The sequence below is a fragment of the Pseudonaja textilis genome, chromosome Z, assembly GCF_049901715.1.
Source record: "Pseudonaja textilis isolate UNSWEBS1 chromosome Z, rPseTex1.2, whole genome shotgun sequence".
Taxonomy (NCBI): domain Eukaryota; kingdom Metazoa; phylum Chordata; class Lepidosauria; order Squamata; family Elapidae; genus Pseudonaja; species Pseudonaja textilis.
This window is the reverse complement of record NC_142008.1, coordinates 19,469,498-19,487,057: the sequence shown is the minus strand read 5'-3', so window position 1 is coordinate 19,487,057 and position 17,560 is coordinate 19,469,498. Positions and strand designations below refer to the sequence as shown.

At 36.6% G+C, this 17,560-nt stretch overlaps 1 protein-coding gene across 1 annotated transcript in view; it reads left to right on the top strand.

The window, feature by feature from the left end:
- The window catches only part of APBB1IP (amyloid beta precursor protein binding family B member 1 interacting protein), a 52,999-nt gene that overhangs the window by 14,873 nt on the left and 20,566 nt on the right, over window positions 1-17,560 (top strand). Inside the window, exons 2-8 of the mRNA XM_026710024.2 lie at window positions 864-935; window positions 6,245-6,371; window positions 9,538-9,824; window positions 10,875-10,949; window positions 13,271-13,430; window positions 13,805-13,926; window positions 17,299-17,373. Of these exons, the coding sequence (XP_026565809.1) occupies window positions 864-935; window positions 6,245-6,371; window positions 9,538-9,824; window positions 10,875-10,949; window positions 13,271-13,430; window positions 13,805-13,926; window positions 17,299-17,373 (918 nt within the window). The remainder of the gene's footprint in view (window positions 1-863; window positions 936-6,244; window positions 6,372-9,537; window positions 9,825-10,874; window positions 10,950-13,270; window positions 13,431-13,804; window positions 13,927-17,298; window positions 17,374-17,560) is intronic.

Genomic DNA, 17,560 nt, shown 5'->3' with positions numbered 1-17,560 from the left:
CTGAGATACCTAAGAATATCTGGATGATTATCAGATGGCAATCAAGAAATATGGAGGACTTTGCACTGTTTTTTCACATAGCATGCATTCTTCAGTCCATTGTTCCTGGAGAATTGATAGAATAACGTGGGAAATTTCTGGAGGACTCTTTTACTGAAAAACTCTTGGGATTATTGTTATTAAGCAGCACCACTCCAGTATGAGCCATTGATTGTATCATGTTTTATTTTGCAAACTGATAAAATAGGACATGATACGATCAATGGCTCATATTGGAATGGTGCTGTTTGATAACAATAATCCCAATAGTTTTTTTACCCTAAATAAAAATTAAACTATTTACCAGTAGTCCTAAATTTATGTTCCTAATTGAGCCTGAAATTGAGCTTGCTGCCATAGGTTGAGGCATCACATGACCATATTTCAAGTTATGACCATTTTTATGATGGTCATTAAGCAAACGCTGCAGTTGTTAAGCAAATCCATTTTCCCCTATGGGTGGATTTGTTTTTGTTTTTGCCAAATATGGGAAGTAAATACGAGAAAGTGCAAACAGCTCTGGGGAGGAGAGGTCATCTTAAGTTTGAATGATTGCTAAGGAAATCAAAGATTATCTTGAAAAAAAGTGGAAGACAGTGGCAAGTCATTTCTATATTGATGGCAGGAATATTACATGTTTTGTTTATAAAATCAACAATCACATTTCATTAAAATGAGAATCATTTATTAATTACATTTAATTCAGTAAAAGCTAGGGGAAAGTTTTTTTGAATTCCATATTTTGCACTATAGAACAGTTTACAGATTCTTTGTAGATAGTAAAATATGATACTGACACCCATTTCATATTTTTGTGGTTTCAGATGGAGGAAGCCTATGAAGACATAGATCAAATGTTCAGTGATTTATTGGGAGAAATGGATTTGCTAACACAGGTAAGTATGCCCGTGGGAAATAAAACAAATAATCCTATTTTCTTCCTCTTCAGTTTCTGCTTTTTATATTTATTAAATTGTAAATGTTCTTTTCTTTATGCTAGAACTTTTTCCCTGTGTGAGACTTTTAAATTGATGGAATAAATCAATGCTTTTCTAGTTTGCATACCCAACTGCATCTTTCAAAATAGAAGGGGAAAAAAACTGCAACCTTCCTGCCTACTTCATGCTGAAATTGGAGTTTGTATTGTATAGTTTGTTCATGTATTTGACTTTACGTTTCCCTCCCAAGTTAATTAATCCTGGGGATCTGGCAGGTAGCAGTGATACTGGGTACATGTAGATCAGTGTTTCTCAATCTTGGCAACTTTAAGATGTGTGGACTTCAATTCCCTGGCTGGGAAATCCTGAAGTTAAAGTCCATGTAATCTTAAAAGTTGCCAAGGTTGACAAACAATGACAACTCCTGGTGCTGTCCAGCTATAGTGCATTTAGACCCCGTTCACTTTTGTCAATATTGTTAGGCTGCAGCCTGATTCTACAGTTGTTGAAATTCATTAATCTACACTTAGTGACCCATAATGACAAAGTGAAAACAGAATTTTAGAAATGTCTGTAAATTTATTAAAAAGAAAAAAAACTAAAATATCACATGGACATTCAGACCCTTGACTCAGTACTTAATTGAAGCATCTTTGGCAGCAATTACTGCCTTCTTGGGTAGGACGTGACAAGCTTTGCACACCTGACTTTCTGCCATTCTTCCTTGCAACTTCTCTCAACTCAGTCAGGTTGTATGGCGATCATCGGTGGACAGCCATTTTCAGGTTTCTCCAGAGATGTTAATAGGGTTCAAGTCAGGGCTCTGGCTGGGCCACTCTAGGACATTCACAGAGTTGTTCTAAGTCACTCCTGTGTTATCTTGGTTGTGTGCTTAGGAAAAGTGAAACTTCAGCCCAGTCTGAGGTCCTGAGCGCTGTGGGACAGGTTTTCATTCAGGACATCCCTTTATTTTTCTCCATTCAGCTTTCCTTCAACCCTAACCGGTCTCCCAGTGTCTACTGCTGAAAAAAACACTCCCATAGCATGCCATCACAATGTTTCACTGTTGGGATGATATCGGGCAGGTGATGAGCGGTGCCAGGTTTCCTCCAAACATAGAACGGAGACCAAAACAGTTCAATCTTGGTTTCATCAGAGCAGATTGTTCCTCACAATCTGAGAGTCCTTCAGGTGCTTTTTTGCAAGCTCCAAGCAGGCTTTCATGTACTTTGAACTGAGGAGAGGCTTCCATCTAGCCACTCTGCCATAAAGCCCAGCGGAGTGGAGGGCTACAGTGATGGTTGTCCTTCTGGAACTCTGTCCCATCTCCACATGATTTCTAGAGCTGATCATCGGGTTCTTGGTCACCTCTCTTACTAAGGCATTCTCCCCGATTGTTCAGTTTGACCAGGCAGCTCTTTGAAGAATCCTGGTTGTCCATTTAAGAATTATGGAAGTCACTGTGCTCTTAGGAACCTTCAGTGCAGCACAAATTTTATTCTAGGTTACCCAGATCTGTGCCTTGCAACAATCTTGTCTTTGAACTCGGCAAGTAGTTCCTTTGACCTCATGACTTTTGCCCTGCCACAGTATGCATTGCCAGCTGTGAGGCCTTCTGCAGAGAGGTGCCTTTCCAAATCATGTCTAATCAATTTAATTTACTACAGCCTCCAATCAAGGTGTAGAAATTGGCAGCAACGATCAAGAGAAACTGGAGGCATCTGAGCTAAATTTCATGTGTTGTTACAAAGGATCTAAATACATGCCAATGTAAATTTTGTTTTTTTCTTTTTTTAATAAATTTAAGACATTTCTAAAATTCTGTTTTCACTTTGTCATTAGGGGCTCCTGAGTGTACATTAATGAGAAAAAGTGAATTACAACAACTGTAGAATCAGGCTGTAGCATAACAAAAATGACAAAAGTGAATACTTTCTGAATGCACTGTACATCTTCTTAATGTAGTGGCCATGATGATGATGATGATGATGATGATGATGATGATGATGATGATAAGAAAGTCGAGCTAGGGACTTATCCAACAGAGTAATAGAGCTGTCTATCATAACTGAATGGAATTATTGGCTTCAACACTGCTGAAATTGCTACCTCCAGGACTCCAAGCCCTGGAAGCCCCTGGTTCTACTTCTTCCTTCTCCCATCAGAAAATGAATCAAGCAGGATCGTAATATATTCTTTTATAGATTGTGTTAATATTAAGGAAGATATTTTGGGAAAACATGGAATCTGGAGCTGATATAATATGCTCCTCCTCTGGAAGAGCCTTTTCTATTTAGCTTCAGTCATTTGAACTGCTGGTGACAACATGTTGGTCCTTTTGCACCCCACAAGATTTTTCTTGGTTTATTTCTATGTAGTCTTGTTCCTTGTTTTTCCTTTCTTCCTCTGGAGACCTCTGCTTTCCTCTTGCACAATCTTCGTTATATGTTTGACTTCTTTTTTTTTTTGCTGCTTCTGTTTGATGGAGAGCAGCCAAGTTTTTATGTAAGTGTTTTGCTTGTACCCAGAGTAAAATTATGATTGAGAAATTACTGATTAATTCCAGCTATAAATGGGAGGATTTATTTTACAGCCAAATGTTACTTTGTGTGGGTGTGTGGCTGTATGCACATGCACACAGGGGCTGGCTCCTTCCTTTTTTGCAGTGTGACCTCGGATAAGTATAAGGCACGTAGCCTATGCACAAAACTTGCACATATTTTGAGGGTAATGGAAAATTGGAAAATTGGCCGTAGCTGGAATTCGCTATTTTAAAATGGCAAGATGGGGAATGGCATTAGACAAGAGTTTTGATCTTTGGGGGGATTTTGCCTGTCTTTATTCTTCCATTTTGGTGCCTTAACTTTCAGATCATCTTTCCAATAAATCTAAAGTAGTAATCAACTATTCATAAAAATGCCATTAAACCCTTATTAACGAGATAGCTTCCTCATAAATACAACAAGGGAGGCAGCCATAAGGTTGAAGAGATTTTTGCCTCAGTTCTCCTTTTGTTCTATTTCTTTATTTGTATATTATTCTGTCTTTTAAAGTTTCCTTCTCTATTTTCCCCAGCGTGTCTGCTATTTTCTTTCAAAGAGTGGAACAATTGTACATTTTTATCTTCTCAATAAAGCTTTCCCCATATTTGGAATACTTCTACTTCTTGTTTTATATCTAGCTTGCAAATGAAAAATAAAATATGCGAGTACAATCCAAAATATACTTAGGAATTTGTATTGGTTATCTATGTCCTTGGATATCATATTACACAGCCCTGGTATTCTTCTGTTTAGGGAGATCTCTACTTCTGATTGTGGGGAACTCCCATTTTCCACTGCAGTTCCCACCTTTCTTCTGTCCTTCCATTTTCCATCCTGCCCTGAATTGTAGAAGCAGCTGATTATCCTATTCTTTTTGGTCAACAGCTCCTGATAAAGAAATATTTTGTCAGTGCTGGGATTGACTGATTTACTGTGAGTGGAATACTCCCACAAGCAAACTTTGATTCCAATAGTTGCTTTTTTAAACGTTCAGAACAAAAATAGATCTGGGAAAATGTGATTTATCCTTGAAGCATATGAAGAACAATAAAAACTGACAGAATATTATAAAATCTCATTTCACATCAGTGGTGGAAGAGGCTGCGTTAGATTCCTCCTCCAAGTTTTAGCATTTTCCCTATAAATGTTAGCATTGCTAAATATTTTGCTAGGGTTGTGCAATGAAAGAAGTTGTGTGCAGGCTCAGCACAGGGAAGTAGTTAGCCAAAAAAGTAATTGTACTACTTCCACTATCTTACAAGGGTCTTGTAAGATGAATAGTAAGACATTTCAAGTTAGACACTGGGTGGGTTAGCATAATATGTTTATTTGTCATTAACTTAACTGGGAGCTTAATAAATTCAACCCATTTTCTGTATCTTAGTACATATTTAACCTAACTGAGCTTCCAGCAAGCTGGCATCTTGTACATAACCAGTCAAAAGGATGGATAAACTATGAAATTCATTATCTAAACATGTAAATATGATTATCAACTGAGATAGTCATAGGAGAGGTGCATTAAGAGAAGAAATTATTCTACTTTGGACACATTATGCAAAAACCTAGTTCTCTGGAAAAAGCTCTAATGATCGGAGAAGAAGAGGACAACTAGCAGCAAGACTCAGCTACAGTGCACCATTGGTAAAACTGAAGGACCAGGTTAGGGATAGATTATCATATAGAAAATATATATGGTTGATAGGAGTTGAAAATAACTTGATGGCACATTAAATTCAATTAAGTTTTACAATGAACTTTGATCATCAAGGGTTTCCTCAGAGAGTGATCAAAAAGTCAAGATGATGGTTATGATTGTATGGTTGAAGATCCATCCATCTGTTTCTTTGTAAGTGTAAGTGGCAAATACAGCACAGTAATAAGAAATGGCTCAATATTTCCTGAGGTAAAAATTGGAAGCAATGTCTTATACTCATTGCCCAAAATTTAAATGTTGGGATTGACTTATAATAAAATTAAAAAATGAATTCACAGAATAACAAATTATATGTTTTTAATATTTTAATGGTTTACTAAGTCAGTGTTTTAGTGTTACAATAGTTTTGTGCACTCTACCCCAAATTAAAGGATTACTGAGTCAGAAAAAGGAATTAATATTGTAAATGTAATAAAGTTTTAGATTTGTTGGGACTTTAGCCAGAATCACTGAGAATGTGCATTCTGGGAATTATAATACCAGCATATCTAGGAAATACCAATACTAGCTGCTGGAAAAGAAAAGTGTCACTTTTATATATGGTTGTGGGTTTCTTAGGAACATCTGGTTGTCCGCTATGAGAAGAGAATGCTGGACCGGACAGTTATCTGATATGATTTTGTTTAAATTCTTATGTGCTTACATTCCTCTGCGTAATGTTTTTGCAATAAACACTTTTGTTAAAGAAAGGAATTTGGGGGCAGATTATTATTAGCCAAGTTTCATGTGCTAATTTTTATCTTCAAATGTGTTATGTTGTTCATCATACAGAATACAATAAACCATTGTTCAAAAACTATACATACTGGTATGTATATGCATATATGTGTGTGAGAGAGATAATTGTAGTTGAAGAAAATATTCTGGAGAAAAACATTGTAGGTTTCATAATTCTAAAGCAAAACATTTCCAATGGAGAAAAACAGCCCACAGGAATATAAATGTGCTTCCCATCATAGGAGATTATAAGGCTTTCAAATTATAAAACTGTTCTTTTTTTAAATCAGAGCTTAGAAGTGGAAGCCATGCCTATTCCTCAGCAGAAATCATCTGAGGTGGAAGCCATGCCTATTGCTCGCCAAAAATCATCTGATGCTGAATTTAATTTTGCAGTTGGTTTCAAAGATTTAAATGGTAAGTACTAAAAAAAAGTCCATTGGCATACTTTCTAATGTGAAGTATAAGAAGCAGAAAATTACACTGGTTTTGTTCTTTTCCAAAATTATTTGTTAATTAGCCTGTGTGTAGGTGTGTCCGTCCAGTGAATTTTATTTATTTATTTATTTTAGTTCATCAAACATATATGCGAAAACGAGTATAAGTATGAACATAACAGATAAATATGTAAGTAATAAATGTGTATAAATAAATGGGAACAGTAGGAGAGGGACAGTGGGTACGCTGGTGCACTTACGCACACCCCATTACAGACCTCTTAGGATTGGAGTGAGGTCCACAGTAGACAGTCTAAGGTTAAAGTTTGGGGGGTTTGAGGAAGAGACACAGAGTCAGGTGGAGCAGCGGTTCTTAACCTTTTTGAAAGAATCACCCCCTTGAGCCATTGAGGAAGTTATCATCGCCCTCCCTCCCCCAACATAACCTCTCAATCACAACACGGGGAAATAATTCTTCAATTTATGCAAACACATTTTTTGTTTTCTTTAAAATTGGCATCAGGACACATCGATGCAAATAACTTATTTCCAGTCTTTTTCCCGTATCTCAACTGTGTGAAAAATTGTGATGCCACCCATCACTTTACTCCCAAACTTCGTGGTACATGTATTTCATTATTATCTTATTTATTCAAGACACTTAAATGCAATGACCACTGAAAACAAAATTCAATTGCAAGAAAATGAAATGCCCAGAAAAAAAATAAACATGTAATGATTTAATTACAAGTGAATTTTAAGACGCAAAAAGAAATATAAAAAGGGCATAAGAACAAACCGCAATGCAGGAACTAAGATTTTTAAGACGAAAACTCTGAAACTAAATTAAGATTTGAGGAAAATATATATTCATGCACACTGTAAAAAGGGTTAAAAAGACACAAAGTTTTTACAGAAGGAAAGCAACAAAAATGAGAGAGACAAATTTAATGGGTAGAGTGATAGGCTGCTGCGCAACGTGCATGAAGATGAGTGATGCGTATTCACATATGTATGGCATTCTGTACTGAAGCTAGCTGCAGGAACATTTTAAAACAGTTCAATCCACTAATAGCGAGTGATCTGATGTTTTTGTACAACATATACAGCAGTTCACTGTACAAAAAAAGTCTCAAAAGTGTCCCCAAAACTTCTTGCTCCATCGCCCCCATATCACCCCCCCTTCCGTTCCTTCACCCCCGCGTCGCCCCTTTTTGTTCCTTCGCCCCCCTGAAAACCAAAATCGCCCCCTGGGAGGCAATATTGCCCAGGTTAAGAACCACTGAGGTAGAGTATTCCAGGCATTGACCACTCTGTTGCTGAAGTCGTATTTTCGGCAGTTGAGTTTGGAGCGGTTTACTTTGAGTTTGTATGTATTGTTTACCCGTGTGTTATTGTGGTTGAAGCTAAAGTAGTCATTGACAGGTAGGATGCTGTAGCAGACAATTTTGAGTACTAAACTTAGGTCAGCCATGGTGTAGTTCTAAGTTGTCTAGGTCCAAAATTTAAAGCCTGGTGGCATAAGGTATTCTACTGCGAACAGAGGAGTGGAGTACTCTTCTCGTGATATACCTCTGGTCTCTTGTATTAATGTCCGTTATATTGTGTGGATTCCAGGCAGATGAGCTGTATTCGAGAATTGGTCTGGCGAATATTTTGTATGCTCTGGTTTTCAGTTCAATGTTACCGGAGAAGAAGCTTTGCAAAATAAGGTTAACAACTCTTAACGCCATTTTGGCAATGCTGTTACAGTGAGCTCTGGGGCTTAGGTCTTTTAAAATAAGTACTCATAGGTCCTTGACAGAGTGAGGGTCATCTACGAGGCCGTATCCACCCAGTTTGTATTTAGTTGTTGTGATTTTTGTTGCCAGTGTGTAAGACAGAACATTTATTGGTTGAGATTTGAAGTTGCCAATTGTTCAACCATTCTGACACATAGTCAAGGTCACTTTGTAGGGCAGCTATATTGTCAGTGGTGTTAAGTAGTTTTATGTCATCAGCAAAGAGGACACAGTTGTTTTTAATATGATTGCAAAGGTCATTTATGTAAATTATAAAAACAGAGGGTCTATCTAGTTTTCAAAAGATAAATATAGGAGGCTGACATTATAAAAATTAAAGTTTCAGAATGTTTCCCCAAATTTTCTATTGATTTAATTAGGACATTCATTCACTATAGAAAGATAAAATACAGCTGAAGAATAATAGAAGTTTTTTTCAATATATTTGCAAGCTTTCTAAGACCTATAATCAGGCGAAATGCTAAGCGAGGGAAGGGAAGAAAAATGTGATCTATTTTTGAGCCATCTCAGTACCAAATTATTTTCTAAAATGTAAGGTACTGCAACTCTGCACAGAGCTTACCTAGTACTTTGCCAAATATCAAACCTAAAATAACCCACTCCAGAGGATTAATGTCATTGCCCAGAAGATCATTGGTTGCCCTCTCCCCTCTTTGGAAGAGCTTTATAGTTCCTGCTGCCTTAAGAAAGTTCAAAACATTCTCAAAGATCCATCTCTTCCTGGGCACCCTTTTTTTTTTAAACTATTGCCATCTGGCAGATGGTACAGGATAATAAAAACAAGGACAAATAGGCTGAAAAACAGCTTCTATCCCAGGGCAGCAGCTCTTTTGAATTCTGCTGTATAGTGCAATATTAATGCGATATCATGAGTTTTCAATTCAATGTGTGGAGTCTGAGGGATGTGTGTTTGTGTTTATTTTCAGTCATAATGTACACTGAAGATGGTATTTAATTTCATTGTATGAGGTGCAATGACAACAAAGTAAAGTAAATTCAACCTTAATTTTGAAATACATTTTCCAACTTAATCATTACTGCTTCAATTAGAAATAATAATTCATGTTGGGAATTATAAACTTGTAGACAATCCATCAGAAAAAAAAGAGTAGGGATGCTTTCTTATAAGAGGAGGCATGTGCAGGTTTTTCTAGCATATTTTCAAATGCGATAAATCACCTAATGAAAGGGTGTTTCTTTACTTCAGAAGAATCCCAAGAACTGTTGAGTCTATATGTGTTGCCTGTAGCTGTCTGGAAAACCATCTAATGATATATATGGAAGTACTGTTCCTTTATAACATTAGAGAAGATTTCTGATATGTTTATCTTTTTTTTGTAACAGAGTCCTTGAATACATTGGAAGATACTGATTTAGATACTTTGATGGCTGATCTTATAGCAGACATCAGTGAAGTAGAAAAGACAACATTACAAGAACCAAAGAATACCTCTTACAATGAACAAGGTGCCATAGTGCAGCCACCTGCAAAGACTGTTCCTATTTGTGGAACTCAATCATTGCTGAGTAATATTCCTCCACCTGGTATGAATAAGTTACCAGCCCCTCCTGCAGAAATGCTAATGCCATTGCCACCGCCTCTAGCCATTCCTCCGAAGCCACTCACTAAGGTTAGCAACCAGAAGATCCCTAAATAAGTTTTTATCTTAATATTCTCAAACTGTTTGCACACCAGCATGAGATTAAACTGGATTATCAAATGTCAGTTTCTGATGCATTAGAAGAACATCTAACTTTTGTAATATTTGTTCTGGAAGATTATTAATCTTAGTACAATTTTGGAAGCTTTGCTAGTCAAAAAGGTTGAGGAAAGACTGTAATGTGCGTGGGCTTAAGCTCCTAGATGTATGGCAGGATATAAATCTAGCAAATAATTCAGGCTGAGAAAATCTTATGTGGAACAGGCCAGTGATTATTCTATGGAAGATGAAAGCTTTACTTTCAGTGATTGCTGAAAACTACAATGAGAATAAATGAGTATGGTCAATACAATGATATTTTCACTGATATTTTAATCCTGAAGAGGCAAGATGTTTCCTGAATTAATTGCCACATTAAGTTGAAGAGAAAATTACTTGTTCAAATACACAAGATTCTGCAGTTACAGTTGCAGAGAATGGTAGAATGATGAGTGAAAGATGAAGAATGAGTACATTGAGACCTAATTTTAAAAAGTCTTATAGCAATGTACCATAGTCATAAGGCTATTGCCCACAATTTTATTTTTAAAAACTAGCCGCCTACAAACCTGAAGTGATGATGTCACCATAGTGACATGAATTGATCCATCTTATGGGAGAGAAGGGAAAAGAATAGAAGCTTGTTCCTGGACAAAAATTAGATTTAGCATTTTTTGTCTTAGCAAAGCAATAAACGCAGGAAGAACGCACTATTGCTATAAGATACAGTACAGTGATTGATAAAAGGAAAGGAGCAACACATTTAAGGACAACTCTCTGCAGATGATGAGACTGTACACTTGAAAGAGGGTGGGGAGGGAAATCTTAATTTTGGGTTAATTTTTAAATAGGATAATATGTTAGTCCATACTGTTTTAGAGAAACTTTATAAAATGCTGTAAGAACTTTTTTTGGGGGAAAAATCATAACATGATGATGGACAAGCATATTATATATTTACTATTTATTTCCATCTTCTAGGAAGCACAAGAACAAGCAAAAGCTGACAAGATTAAACTAGCATTAGAAAAACTAAAGGAAGCCAAGGTTAAAAAGGTAGGATTGCTATGGCTGTACTGCCCACTATCCACTACCTGTTGTTCACTACCATTTTTTAAATGCCATGTTTAAGGGACAGGAGTGGTGTTCTCTTTAAGGAAAGTTACTCCAAATTACAAATACATCCAAACTGTAACTTTTAGATTTATAACAGAAAAAAATGATTAAATTCTTTGTCATATCGTAAAGGATATTTAAATGCTGTGGTCATATTTTTGGACTGCTCCTTTTGTGATGTTAACCCTATAAGATAGACTAGACAAGAAATGATGGGTCAGAATTGTTTTTATTGTAATTGAACCTTGCAAGTCTGAATGTACTTCTCTCTTTCTCACTTTATCTTCATTTGAATTAGGATTTCTTTTTCAAAATTATTTTTTAGACTGGGCTCAAGTCCCACTTATCTGACCATTGCCTTACCAGATAGCCAGTTTTTCTTTCTTGTCCTTCAGCGCCATTCCCTATGTCCTGAAGATCTGCCTACACCACTGCCCAAAATCAGGAACTCATGCCTACAAAAAAATACTCCACCATACTGCTGAAAATAATAAAGGAAATCTAGTTATAGAGTAGGGGTGTCAAACTCAAGACCTGTGGATGGATCCGGCACATGGGATGCTTAGATCTGGCTTGCAGGACCCGTCCTGAAAACAGTGAAGGACAAGCCCACAGTGCCTCTGCCAATGAAAACTGAGATCGGAAGAGTGATCCTCCCAAGCTCCATTTTCACTGGTGGTGGGTTGCAGGAGGCTGGAAATAGAGCTCACAAGTGCCTCCTGAGATCCATTTTCACTGGCAAAGGGTTGCAGGAGGCCATCACAGCCAAAAACTGAGCCTGGGAGCGTTTTCACTGGCAGAACCCTTGGGTCCCACAGGCACCCCTGACATGAGTGATGTCAAGCTGGCCATGCCTCCTGTCCCCCCTCCACCCGAGGTCAAACATAACCCTGTTGCAATCGAGTTTGACACCCCTGTTGCAGACAATTGTAGGTATGGAAGATAAGCTATCAGTGCTTCAAGTCATTAAGACTAAACCAGTGATAAGCAGGAGGATGCATTTATAAATGGATCTTTATGTGGGTTTTCCAGATTCAACTGGTTGGCCTCCATGGAAACATACTAATTTGCATATTGTTGGTGTTCAGTCTAATCCAGCAAAACTCTTTATTTTATTTCTACTCTGAAGCAAGACCCTATCCACAATCCCAGTTAATGGTTGGGATATGGCAATCAACCCCTTCAGCCAATTTTGGCCTTGACTGGAATTCCTGTCTGGATCTTATGCCCAATAAAGTGGGTACAGGATTGCTGTAGGAGGAATAATGTTATAAGTTGCTGATAGCTGATATATTTTGGGATATCATAATTTCTTAAATTGCCTTAATTTTTAAAGGGTGCACATAAAACAAGCACAGCAAATGCTTGTTCTTTCTTGATTTTCTTCTGTTTCTGAGATCATAATATTCTAATGAGTTTTTGTTATTCTAAGTTCTGATTCCCTAACAGTCCTGATTCTTCTTGTTCTATATGTTTACTGTTATCTACCAGCAGAGCTGCTTCCTCTGAGCATTCTTTTTTCCACCGGCAAACCTAATGATGTTCATCAAATCATCAAATAAGAGTACAGAACCTTATTAGTACTTAGATCAAGGAATAACAAGGCAGCATCCTTTGCAACAAGCAGGATAAAAGACAGACTTACGTGAAAGGCTTAATTCACACACATAGCAAGATTTTATGAAAATGACTATTATAAAAGAAAGAGCTTTACAGTGACAGTTTATAATAAAAATAATGCTGAAAATTCCAGCATTGAATTTTACTGAATTTTCAATATATGTCCAAATTATGACTACAGTTGCATAAAATTACCCTTTTTTAGGCAAAAAAAAAAATCCCATGGCATAAAAAATATCTTCTGCTTTCTGTGCCTCTGGTTGGAGCCCCTTAAAATCAAAGAGAAATGTTAGAAATGACTAAATTGCATTAATTTGGTGAGAGTCAAGACCAAATAATTTCATTTGTATGCAAAGCCAGCTTTTAAACGCTAGTCTTGGTGAACGTATTGTCCAAAACCAAGTTCACAATTCATTTAAAAATCTTATTTAATCAAAAGCATACGTTAAGGCAGCAGAGAACAAATTTGATGGGGTGATGAATGAGAGATGCATTATATTTCTCAGTCCAATTTGTGATATACAGGATGCATTCGAATCTGCAATAATCTTCCATTTTTATCAGTCATGGCAGACTTTTGAGTACTCGGGCCTTTTCTTCCAGGCTGAAATTAACTGACTGATCTATTATTCTCTCCCCAGCTTGTTGTCAAGGTGCACATGAATGATAACAGCACAAAGTCTCTAATGGTGGATGAACGACAAGTGGCACGTGATGTCTTAGACAATCTCTTTGAAAAAACCCACTGTGATTGCAATATAAACTGGTGCCTTTATGAAATATATCCTGAGCTACAAATCGGTAATTTTCAAACCATCAGGCTATATCTGCTGATATTTGTACGGTTTTTTCCCAGAGAGCAGTTTCTGGTTGCAGCCACCCAGCCTGTATTAAATGAGAAGTGTGCTGCTTGTTGGGTTCCAAAGCTATGAATGGCTGGTGTGTGTTTTTGTTTTCATACATATGTAATAGAGAGGGGAAAAATGGCTAATCAAACAGATGCTCACTTCATACAAACAAATAAGGCTCTTTATCCATGAACGAAAATTATCAATACTTTTAGGAAGTTTCTGTGTTTGAAGAAATTACTCTTTGTTTCTAACAAAAAAAAGGCCTAAATATTAAGGTGGACAGTCATTTTAAATCATATTTCTTTCTCTTCCCTTCCCCCCCAGAAAGATTTTTTGAAGATCATGAAAATGTGATTGAAGTCTTATCCCATTGGACTCGAGACAGTGAAAATAAAATACTGTTCTTGGTGAAAAATGAAAAATATGCTGTATTTAAAAACCCTCAGGTAAAGTAACATGACTGAGACTTACCACCCTATAAATTCTGAATTCCTAACAGGACAAATTGTCTTTGAGATTAACCACATTTCTTAAAATAATTTGTCTAAGAAAAGCTAGTAGCAGTATAAAAACTGGCAGCAGGCTTGGGTAGGTAAAGACTAGAGCAAACTTTGGGAAGCTAAATCTTTGGGTCTACACATCTATCAAAACCATCTGCCAGTCAGAGCAATTTTGTTTATCATTTGGTTATTTATTAGGGGATATCCTATAAATTCATTTATCATTTTAAAATGTCCTGATATTGCAGTTTAAGACTGTTCGGCTATAGCTACACCAGTGGAGGGCAGAAAATAGATATGGATTTATTCACTTCTGTAATATAGAGATAAGAATTTAATCAAAGATACAAATTGCTTATCCACATTCTTAATAATTCACACATTGCCTGCCTATGATTAAAAATAATACAGCTTTGATAATGAAGAACAGCTGTAGTGAAGAAACCTCACAGATGTTTTGTGTGATACTGAAAGCAAATTATTTGAGACATAAATAATTGTGTACAAAATCCCTGTCTTCCATAAAACGTTAAAATGTTCTCTGAAATGTTTTGTTGTTCATGTGATTCATCTCTTACTAGAAATAAGTTTATTTGGGGGTTGAGGAAGAAACAAAGTATGGATCAGCAAAATCATATTTTGGAAAATGTACTTCTAATCAATGATTAACCACTCTTAGAATGATTATATCAGTGCCTTTTCAGGAAAAAATAAACAAAGAACCTGAACTGTGTCCACTAGTGATTTGGTTTAGGTCATGACATGGTACTTATTATTTTGATTTTAAGGAACAATTCAGAAGCAAAAGTTGAGCAGAAATTTTCAAAGATATATAATATTGTCTTGCCTGGTTATCAGAACACCTGTTTTGGCTCCTAAACTTATTTAGGAGGGTATTGCATTTAGTATGCTATAGACATGGCTGCGTTTTGGGCGCTCGCCAAGTGGCCTGAATTTATAGCTGTTGCATGCATTACTCACTCTGATCCCATGACCACGATTCATGATGTTTTTGCCTAAAACTGGCATATACTTCTGTTTTTTGCCAAATATGCCCCATAGTGAACAACAGATTCCCTTAATGACTGCCATTAAATTAGGTTGATTGGTGTGGGTAATGCTCTTTACAATTATTGTGACTTACAGGCAGTTCCATTATGGTCATAAGCTGAGGACTACCTGTATATGTCGAAATAAAATATATTTATTTAGAAAAAAGAAATGCTATTTCTTTCAAATAACTTAACTTTAAAATAGGAAGGGCATTTTAAATTTGGTGACAGCAGACAATTTGTTTGCATCCTTTTGGAAGGACATTGCTGTCAATTCAGAGTCATCTTCCTTTTAGCTTCCTTTAGCTAAGTGTAGCACTTTTCTCTATCTGTATTTTTGTAATTGGTTTGTAACTGGACTTCAAACAAACATACATATTCCAAACATCTTGATGGCAGTAAATGAATCAATACAAATTCCTTTTTAAGGTTATGAATGATTTCAAAGATAGCAAAATAAACCTGCTTTTTGTTGGCATAATTTGAGTGTCTCAGTTAATGGAGCTTTATTTTAGGTTTATCCTAAGGTTGCAGACAGGATATATGCCACGAGGGGGGGGGGCAGTGTGTGTTGTGTTTTTTGTTTAGTGGGAAAGACATCATTTGATGCAAAGTCTCTGTGCAGTGCAGTGCAGTGAGCCAGGGAATCCACTTCTTTTTCAGTTAATTAGCTGGATGTTATATAGTTAATAAGGAAGAGCCAGGTGCAGTCATTCAACAGTGAAAATACAGATAATGACTACCCAGCTGGTTCATTCGTTGCATACCAGCTTTCCTGTGTACTGATGGATGAAGGGTGGCCTAGAAGAAATAATTTTAGTCCTACAGTGCTCTATTTTCTCAAAAAGAAAGAATTGAATAAGAAACGTAAACACTTTCTGGGATATTTTAATATTCACATTGGGCCAGCTTGATTTCTCCTTCCATGTTTGTTAAACATGGGACACAAGGAAAAAAATGAGCAAAAAAATTATTTAATTTTGTAGGACTGTAAGTTCCAGGACACCCAGCTCATTCTACAAGCAAAGTGTCAAGGTTCCAAGTAATACATCCCATTCAATAAGAACTACGAGGCAGGCATATTCCTTAAAGAACATTTTATTGGGACATATCAAATTGGCATGTTTTTGGTGGAAAACCGGTTCTAAGTTCCTGCTGGTTTTACACCCAATTAAAAGTAAAACTTTGTCACTCCCCCCTGCCCCCCTGGATTCCTCAGTCTCCGCTTCTTGAACACCTACACCAAAGTCCTTGATTCGCAAAAGAAAGAATTTTATTTTGGCCACAGCACCTCAGCTATCTCTATTCCCCCTCCCTGCCCCCTTAGCTCTAGGCTGTGTCAGCCCTGAAGCAGTGAGAAGAAAAAAGTCCCTTGAGAAAATCTACAAAAAGAAAACAACCACAATTCGGCCAACTTCTGGGTTGACACAAGATTCTTATCTTATTTCAACTGCTGGTGAAGATTGGACTTGGTATCTACACAAAATGCAAACAACAACAACCCAGCATTGGTAGACTTCTAAGGAATAATAGCTGTAATAGCATATCTTCACTGTCCAAACTTCATTGTAACTAATCTGGACTACAGAAAGAGATTCTCCTAGTGTTTTTTAGACTTTTAATTTTCTTGAATTTAGGAAGACTTTTCCTAGGAAATGCAGTAAACATTGGATTCTTATCTTATCCATCACTAATGACCCAATTTAAAAGAGCCATAAGCCTCTTCCAGAAATGAATGTTTTCATCACCATTGGAAGCTGGATCCATTGAGACAGGAATTGGAATACTTAAAAACTGCCTTTTTCTATTGTAGATTTTTTCAACTGATGTGTGCCCCAGAGCAGAAAAAAGGAGAAAATCCTGTTACAATGATTGAGGGCAGTATTTCTCAATCCTAACAAGTCTTAAGACATGTGGACTTCAACTTCTCAAATTCTCTTAAGATAATGGCTGGGGAATTTGTGGCGCTGAAGTCCACATGGATAAACACCGATCTAGGAGAAGCAATATCTAGGGCAGTTTGGTTAGTGGGGGCTCTGCTGGACTAGACAGATTCTCAATCATGCTTAGCTTGGATGATAACTCTCTGCTTAGAACTTTTTATTTGAATGAAAACTACTTGTAAGTACTTAAAATAGGCAGCTGATGAGAGAGATAACTAAAATGCAGCTTTGACCTAATATCATAATGTCTCAGTCACATTTGAGGGCTTATTCAAGTAGTAACCGGCTATTTTATTGGTTCATCTGTTTTTTTTTTTTATTAGAATTTCTACTTGTCAAGCAAAGGAAAAAATGAAAGCAAGGAAATGAATGAGAAAAGCAAAGAAGCATTATTGGAGGTAAATTAATGTTAACAAACTGCACATTTGATTGTAAAATAACTTAAGTGCTGCCTTGTTCCTGAAATAGAACTGAAATATTTCAGTTCTCCATTTGATGCAATACGAAAACAGGAAGTTCAGACTTCAGAGTTGTATGTTAAAACTCTAAAAATCAAGTATCTTCAACATGTATAACATCAGGAAA